The sequence below is a fragment of the Plectropomus leopardus genome, chromosome 4 (assembly GCF_026936395.1).
Source record: "Plectropomus leopardus strain MGB_pleo_1.0 chromosome 4, ASM2693639v1, whole genome shotgun sequence".
Taxonomy (NCBI): domain Eukaryota; kingdom Metazoa; phylum Chordata; class Actinopteri; order Perciformes; family Serranidae; genus Plectropomus; species Plectropomus leopardus.
The window spans coordinates 23,931,914-23,941,344 of NC_142179.1; the positions used below are offsets into that span (position 1 = coordinate 23,931,914).

General features: G+C 42.0%; 1 protein-coding gene across 3 annotated transcripts in view; it reads left to right on the forward strand.

Moving 5' to 3' along the window:
* The window catches only part of LOC121944001 (uncharacterized), a 320,314-nt gene extending 312,060 nt beyond the window's left edge, over positions 1-8,254 (forward strand). For all 3 annotated transcript variants that reach the window (XM_088076903.1, XM_088076905.1, XM_088076904.1), the window contains exons 12-14: positions 1,288-1,400; positions 4,340-4,768; positions 5,488-8,254. In XM_088076903.1, coding sequence (XP_087933029.1) covers positions 1,288-1,400; positions 4,340-4,768; positions 5,488-5,841 — 896 coding nt within the window. In that variant the 3' untranslated portion in view covers positions 5,842-8,254. The remainder of the gene's footprint in view (positions 1-1,287; positions 1,401-4,339; positions 4,769-5,487) is intronic.
* The last annotated feature ends 1,177 nt before the right edge of the window (positions 8,255-9,431 follow it).

Sequence of the window (9,431 nt, forward strand, 5' to 3'; positions counted from 1 at the left end):
ATTTATGCAAAGTAAATTTAATTTAAAAGCCAAAAACAAACTTTGCATGACTCTGTCATAACTTTTTACACTTTTGCTCTTTTTACTGAGGGCATCTTAAGTGCATCCGATATGTATGGGAGCAAGCTACCTACTACCTACTTTTCCTTTGATATAAGCCCAAATTGACACCCCTTAAGGAGTTATGCTGTATATATAAGTCTTTATTGTGGCATAGAAGAGTGGGTTAAGTAGAGATATAAATTAAAAATTGTCATTAGCATGTTCTTGGTGGATCCTTGTGATGTGTTTACACCAGGGTTGATTGACCTAGTTACCCAGCCTCTGGCAACACAACATGGAGAAATGTAACAATGCAACACAGGGGAGAGGTGTAGATTCCTTTATTATTCTTACATGTGAGATACATGTGAGCGAACACACACATGCACTCATACACACACAGAGAGCAGCGATCATCAGGGGCTCAGAGAGGTCGTGCCTCGTGACGAAGTGAAAAAAGGGAGAGAGCTCATCTGAAATTCTGTAAGAGATGTCAATTGTGCCCTCTGCATATTTCTATGGAAAATTTGTAAATAGATCCTTTGTAAATAGCTTCTCTCTTGCCAATCACCCTGTCTGCTCTCTGCACAGCAACATTAAAAATTGATCCTTAGCCGCACCAGGGTGAAATGCTAACATCGCTGCCAAATGACTGATTAAAAAGAAAAACCTTTAATCTTTGCTTAAAAGTGTCTACTGCCTTGGCATGCCTCTCCCCTGTGCTCCTCTATCTTCCAAGGCTGTGAAGGGAAGGAGGGGGTCGCCGTGGGGGAAACGGGGTCACGCTTCATGTGGAGTCAGCGCTGTACAGTGATATAGCTCTAGAGGTGAGGGATTTCACTAAGAGCAGATCTAGGAATCAACATGCATTGCTCTCCTCTGAATTTAACCTTAAGCCAAAGGTTAAAAACGCATTTGAGCATTCCACAAGAGGGGGCGAATGTGTTGGCACTCCTTCTAATAGCTGGCAAAAAAAGCAGCATTTTATCCAACTTAACCATGCAAGTTAAGAACAATCAGCAGGGTCGTATTGATAATGCGGCATAAGATAGTTTGCCTTCAGCTTTCTCAGTTGCAACAGCAATAGAAATTGACACGCTCTCTTGCTACGCAATGTTTGAATAGCGACATGGCAACTGAAAAGTCGTGACATAAAGCACCATGAGCAAAAGAATGAATTAAAGAAGACAACAAAAGGCATCAAAGTGTTGATTGGAGGTGCTGAGAGGTGTGTTTGTGTTTCAGGGAGCAGAGAGAGGAACAGAGAATGTGCTCCTGAAGAAACCGAAGCTCGCTCCGGAGACCTTGTCAGCGATCCCCTACCGACGGAGCACACAGAGAAAGAAAACACAGTGCAAGTAAGATAAACATACCTCCTCTTTCCTGCGCTATAGCTCTTTTATTGACTTACTTGCATACTGTATAGCTCAATCTGTAACTTACTTGCCAACTCAACAGCTCCCTAACTCTTTCAGTATATCACTCCTGATTGATATCTTCCTCTTCCACACTCCCTGCCTGCCTTGTTGACATCCTTATTCCCACGCATCCATTGTTTGCTTCTCAAATCCTCTTTTATTCTTTGTTTCACTTTCTTTATACATGCTGTAACATATCAGTAATGAATGATACAACATAACAAGTTGCACTTGAGTAAACAGCACAGCCCTGAAAGCATTAAGTGGTGAATATATTCTCTCACCTCTCCAAATATCAGTGAGGACCACTAAACTGTCACCCACAGCCACATGCGCACGCACGCACACACGCACGCACGCACACACACCACACACACACACACACACACACACACACACACACACACACACACACAAGCTCTTGCCCCTCCCAGTCTCTCTGTCATTCAGGTGTTTACTGTCATTCATACTCAGGGTTTTTGTATAATCCTCTCACCACACCTGAGTGCTCCCCACTCAGTGTCACTGGATTTACTCTCTCTCCCTCTCCCTCTCTCTCTCTCCCCCTCTCTTTCTCTCGCGTCCTCTCTCTTGCTCTCTCTCTTCCCCTCTCCTCTGGTGCACAGCCTTTTTCATTTTGCATCAGAGCCATTCTTTTACGCACGTTGTCATTTCTTATGTAAATAACCATAGATAAAAAGACAGTTACAGACATTTTAAGATTTACACACACCGCTCGGCGCGTATGTTTTCAGTCATCCTCTCTCATCAGCCAGTTTGTTTGTAGAAGTGTCTTTGCCTGTAGCCATAAATTAGGGGTTGTGATTTAACTCATTGAGACAACAGAGAAAGACAACGAAACATGAATAAAACAAATGAAGTTGAGAAGGTAAGGGAGATAGAGAGAGAGAGAGTGAGGAGAGGAGGGTGAACTGAAAGCAGAAATGGGCCAGTATGTATTTCTGCTCTACTTTCACTTGGGGAAGGCTTCATTAAGAAGTCTGTTTCCAGAGCATGGTGGAATCTATGTTTGTGCTTGTGCGTGTGCGTGTGTGCACAGGAGTGTGTGTGTATGTTCATAGGTTAATGCCTGAGATTGTGTCGATGCACATGCACACTCAAGCATATGTGTGTGCATGCCCGTAAAATTATTTGTGTGTGTTCAGTGAGAGAGGTCTCTTAAATTATTTACTCCCAGAACTCTCTAATTGGTATCAAGTTTTTAAATGGGGTCAAATGTTGCGGTGCAGTTTCATGCAGCTTTTCTCTTGCCTTAAGTCTGTATCATTACATCTGGTGCTACAGTGCTGCTGCTTCATTGGACTTGATCCTCTAAATGCTGTATTTGCCTGTTGACTGGGGCTCTGCTCTCAGACCGGAGAAACGCGCTGCACCAGGCTGAGGCAGAGGGGGAAATGTAGTTTTATTGTTGTGTTTGTCCATCCTCTCATGTCTTTTACATAGAAACATTCTACATTAGATCTGGTGAGTCATAAACATTAAACAGAGGTGTGCACAGACACACATACACACACACACACACACACACAGACACACAGCCTAAGGCAGCTCACGGAGCTGGTATTAGATTTAAGCCCCCTAATAAAGCCAATTAGAATTACACTGTGCACTGATGAAGACAACCATACTGGGGCATTTCTCTCACCTCCACATATACACATGCAGACATGCAACATGCATATTCACACATTCATGCATTGTAACTGCGGTATAATGCATTAATGTGACTTGACCAGATTTTGGAGGAGAACATTGTAAAAAATGTTTTCCTTTTTTTTTTAGACATTGGACACAGTAAGTCCAGTGTTGGTCAAGTTACTTGAAAAGTTTAATCAGTTACTTATATGACTTAACTAGTTATTCAAGATCAAAAGTAAGTCGTTACATTATGCATTTTATTGCCTTTTTCAGCACTGCCTTGTCAATCATCCCCTCAAACACCCTCAAAGTCTCCACACTCAAACATCACATATTCTCTGTTTGTGTGTGGAGACAAAAGGAGACAAAGTAGTTAGACTAACAGTCATCTTACAGTTTGGATGGATTTGCTGACCATCAACAGCTAGTGTCGCTTATCCCATGTGACTGCACACAGAAGTCCAGAGGTCTCGCCCTCACAATCAAAACCCTTGTTCGTATACCTTCCAAACTAAATCCAGCTCCCTGAATGTAGGCTCAGCAGTGGTCGACGTTAGTACACCACATTAATCAGAGATACCAGGAGACGCCTTACTTGTGACCGAAACAGGTTTGGGAGGCGCATTTCTCCTCTTTTGGTAGAGGCTAACTCCCTCGCCACTCCACCAGCCCGTGCGCCAAGCTAACATGTCCTGGACCAATTTCTCTACTGAATGCACAGAGACGAAACTGACTATCAGCCCTTCATCAAACCCCTGGTAAGAAAGCAAACAGGCTGACCCTTAAATTTTCACAGTAATGGTGCTTTACTGGGATTAGTAACTGTCATGTAATTACTCAATTCCAACCTGTAATCCTTAACACAGAAAGTACACATTAATATAAAATGTATAACGCATACTTTACTGAAAAAGTCACACCGTCTACCCAGAGCTTTAAAAAATGGCTATTTATACACTGAGCAACAATGTTGCATTATTTTAGTTTAAGCTTTGTTGGCAAAGAATACTTATTCTTGCATTTCTACTTTTAGGTGAATCGATTTAGAGTTCATAGGTTTGTTGGTGGCTGCAGTATATCACAGATGATATTGTTTGATATAGCTAAATGCCACTTTGAAATGATGTCGGTTTTTCCTAAAAATTTACTCTGACTGCACATTAAAGCTACCTATGTCACAATGGGAACGTCCTAAACAGATATAGTGTATGCTCCTGCAGGTTCAACACAAGCTGCTTCATGGTCTGGAGAGACCAGAAGGCTCTGAGGAGCAGGAGAAAGAAGAAAGTGAGAGTGCAGAGGAAGAAGAAAGACACGAAGAAAAACCAAACAAAGCTGAGGGAGATGGAGCATTACACTATTCAACATTTGCTTTTGCCAGGTCTTCAACGAGGATGGACCAGAGAGGAAATAGCCATTCATCAATCAAATCTGGCAAACAGGATGAGAGAGAGAGTTACAGGACAGCAGGGCCATGGGAGCATAGGAAAGAACCATGTAGAAGCAGAGGAAGCAGAGAAGTCGTCTTCACCACTTTGCAGGTTTTGCCCAGGTCAGACGGAGAGCAATGCAGGCCCACTGCCAGCAGCTTGCCCCAACTACTGACAGGACAACAAGCTCATAGCAGAGTTTTAGACAAGGCTTGGAAGGTGAGTGGTAATGTGGTTATCACAATGAACAAACCTAAATGTTTTACGTATGTCCTCAAAGGGAAAACAATCATCTGAGTTTGCAAATATTAAATTTCATTTCCTTTTTGTTACCTCCTTTGTCTCACTAAGTACAATCCAAAGATTGTTTTTGCTTTGTTTAGATAGTTGGCAACAGAGAGCGAGTGGGAACATCCAGATGACCTAGTGACGTCACTGGGCTTCTGGCCCTCAACCCTTTATTTGTTATACTTACTATGAATGCCCACTCTACAACGTGCCTGAGAGTTAAGTGGTTTTGTGCTCTGAGAGGCAGTATTGAATCACTTTGGCTGAGATTAAAGAAGCAAGTATACATTAACTGGTTGGCAGGCTTGAGGTGTGACTTCAGTAATGGACTGCTGCAAGAACAGTAATTTACAAACAGTAAGCACTTAACAATGAAGTTAAAAAGACTTTATATTCACTACAGACAGATCAAATGAAGAAAAATGAATTGTCTTCTAAAAGAACATTGATATATTGTGTAATCATGAAGATGAGGTCTTTCTCTTTATTCATTTCTTCATCAAGGTATGTACTGTAGGACTTTTCCTTTTAAGTGCATGAATTTGCTCTTAGCCTAAGGTAATTTCCCCAGCAACTCAAAAGAAATTTTTCAGGGAACAGTGGGCTGTTTTCATATCTTGTCTTTTTTACGTATATCTTTGTCTCCTCAGGAGAGATCTACACATCTGACTGAATGGGTCCAAAAGTCTGGAAGTGACGACAGCATGTTGCAGACTCCCAGGCTCAGACCCAAACCCAAACCTCCTCTGAGATGTAAAAGTCCTGCGGATCATAGCGTAGCCTCTTGTCACCGTTCAAGAATTAGACCACGCTCTGGCCTCAAGTCTTCGATTTACAATTTTTCTCCCCATTTGAGCCCTGAACAGCAAGCTCAGATGTCCTCCTCCTCTTCCCACCCTGGACCGAGTGTTGTAACCTCTCTTTCCTCTTCTGAGCTACTCAGGTACTCTCCCACACACAAAAGAGTGGTTTCTTCCTTTGGTTATTCTAAGCAAAATCTATAATTATCCACAGATCCAGTTCTGTCCACAATTGGAATGAATCTGATGTTTAAAGTTTGTATATTTATCCATAAAAAATATGTTCATTGTGTAGCCACCAAGGTAATACAAAACTCATCCATAAAGTCATCAGCATCAAAAGAACTTTTACCCAATAGCAGAAATGACTGGCTACGGAGCGAGGTAGTGCACTCTATCATCTGCTTGATAATGCTTTTCTGTAGGCCGCATACAAAGCTAAATACTATTGGCTTCAAGGTGACTGACAAAATGCCTCTTTTGCTCTGCAAGTACTCTCCAAAACAGACTCTAGATCAGCATTAATGGGCTCCACTTTACCCCACACTGTGATTTGGCAAATATACTCCTCTTACAAACCATCTCAGTCAACAGCGCTCGTGAACCTTGACCTCATCTGAAAGCATTAGACTTTGGTCTTACAGTCTGCATGGAGGAGCTTCAGAGTCCTTGAATCAGCACATTTCAACAGAACTTGAGAGGGTTGAGTTTATTTGCTTTTTTAACTCTGCACATTTGTTTTATTACTTACAGTATGTTGTTTATTAAAGACAAAACGCCCTCTCAGATCTTGGCCTCTTGTAAGACATTTCACGGTGGAGTGTTTTCATGGCGGCTCTGCAGTATGAGTCACACATGCTTGCTACTATGCCTCTTTAGAGAGTGAGGAAGTTGAGTTGTTGCAATGACAATGCTATATGATTAAGTTTCTCGAAGTAAAGTAGAGATTATTACAGGAGACAGAGCTTCCTTTGATTTCACTTTGCTCTGTTTTGTTTTTTGTGCTACGTTACATAGTCAGAGGTCGTTCATTAGCTTTGCACTGCATGCAAACTGGTTCTTTGCCACAGTGCAGACCACAACCACATGGTAATTCCTCTAGTCAGGATTTCATTATAACTGGCGCATGCAATGTTTTTTTCATTATCTACGGTACATTTAACAAAAAGGACCCTTTGTCAATAACTTGGCACTCTAAAACATGTTGGCATTGCTGGGTTAGGCATGTCACTCGGTGGCCATTGAAGCCAAATAAAAGCAAAATTATTTCATAGTTATAATATAGCTTTTTAATACCACTAATATTGTAGATGTCATGGTATAGAGTTTTCAGTTAATGTCTGGAAGTCATGATGAATGGATATGCTGTTTGCTTTCACCATAGTCATTATTTTGCTTGGACAAAGCATATATATGTACATCAAAGCTAGTCATTACCTTGATCCCAGTTTTAAAAGGTAGGAAAAGATGCTATAGTTAAATTAGTGAACTAAAGCAAAGCTATTTGAAAGAGTGTTTAATTGCTGCTCCTGGAGAGCAAAAGAATAAAAGTGCTTTGAGTTAAGTCTTAGATTTGCTTTTGTGAGCACCAACACTGACTACATACAGGCATGCAATACTGATGGCATTGAGTTATCTGCCCTCATCCCACCCCATTGTCTCCCTCACTCCCTACGGTTTGTTTTGGTGTGTGTGAGTAAGTGTTGGTTGTGTGTATCACGTCTTTGCCCTGCGAGACTCCTGCCAATCGATTCAAGGTGAGACCTGTCGATTAAACACCCTGAGCCGTGCTCTCTACCTAACCCCTGGGTGATTCAATCCCACCTCTTACACACACACACCCATACACAAACACGCACGCACGCACACCCACCTCACCTGTCATCCATCAATATCTCCATCTGGGCTTCTATTGATCCCCTCCATCCAGCCTCTTCACCCCATGCAGTACAATATCAGGGCCAAGACGTCGTCCATGCAGGTTTAATTTCTGACAGATTTACAATAAAGCTCAAGTTATTATTTAACTCTTCCGGCCGCAGTGTGCTCTTTGATTTAGCACCCTGGGAGAGGATGAGTTACAGCTGACACGGAGAATCTGCTGGGGCTGGAATGGTAGGCACCCGGTTCATAACTCAGCCGCCGAATGTGTAGTTAGTCAATCACTTGATCTGTAATCACAAATGCTGCCAGAAATTACATGAGTGATGAGCTGTAATAAAAGCACTTACTTTTCCTGCTCTGTCTCTTAAGTGTTATTGGCAGACCCCTCTCTCCCAGGAGGCCGTGGCTGTGAAACAAAATCCCGATATAAACTGCCTCATTGGTCCCTGCCTCACGCTCTCTCTCTAGTGTACTGTATGTGTGTGTATGTGACTCTGTGTGTATGTGTGTGTGTGTGTGTGTGTGTGTGTGTGTGTGTGTGTGTGTGTGTGTGTGTGTGTTTTAATGCGGACTGCTCCCACTACAGTGTAATACAAAGCTCTTTTTGACAGTCTTTCTTCCACTCTTGGATTGCCTTGCTTTAGGACAAATGATCCTCACTCCAGTAAAGACAGTCATCCGCGTCTCTATCATTTATAATCTCGAATGTCTGCAGAGGTGCAAGGAAACACGATTCCCCAACAATGACAGCTTTTAAACAGACCTGGCAGTATTAATTGGTCGGTAAAATGCATCATATACATACAGGTTTACATCTGGTGCTATGCAGTGCGTTGCTACCGTTAAAAACTTTGTCTGAATCTTATCTCTGCCAAGATCTCCTGATGAGTTATGGTACATCAAAGATATGACCTTATGTACAGGTAATCAAACATCTCAGTGCCACGACACAAACCTTTCTTCGACTGTCTGTGACTCCTAGCTCTATAGCCTTTGGCAGGAGGTCATGCGTGACAGTTTTATTGATACGGACCTTTGTAATAATTACACAGCGTCTTGCATGCACTATTGATCAAGCCTATTGATAAAATCATATTTTACTGTAAAGGTCTGTTGATTTGATGCATTACAGCATAAATCTCCCCTCACAAGCAGTTGATTTGGAACTCCTACTGCTGGGTGATGGATGCTCCCGCAGATAAACACACACACATACACACACACGACTATTTATATCTATTGTTTGAATGGGGTAGTAACAGACACAGGTTAAAGACAGACAGAGATGTAATGATATATATCTACAGATACATATCTTTAGTCCATCCATATAAATATACGATCACAGAGAGAAGACAAGTGGGATCTGCTATCCAGCCCAGCTCATATGGTGTAATATATATAAGCGAGGGTGTTTATGGAGTCACTGCTCCATCTTATCATGATTTGTATTGTCAGCAGGGGCTGAATCTGCATGGTGGTAATAGATTCTGATGTGGTTCAAATGCCCCGTGGTGAATGGGAAATAGAGATGAATGTGACAGATCATACAGAACTTGTCCTGTATATAAACGGCCTTTAGAACTGTTGTTCTCACAAGGAAGGGAGGGGAAGGCGAGATGGTGGAATGGCAAGCGTGTAGGGAAATGTCATCGCTGGTATTAAAATGGTAAAAATTTGATCCTCAAAGCTGACCTCTACAGTCGATGCAATGAAATTGATATGATTTCCAGAGGAGGAATATTCTATACTTTGGCTACTGCAGTTTTTCTGGTGTTAAAGAGGCTTTTGTCATATTGAAGTTGCATGCAAGCTGAAATGCAGAGGAATGGAGAGCAAGACAGAAAGTGTCAGGTAATATACACTGGTACCTATGGTGTCACGCATTATCACTCTTTGATCTTACCATG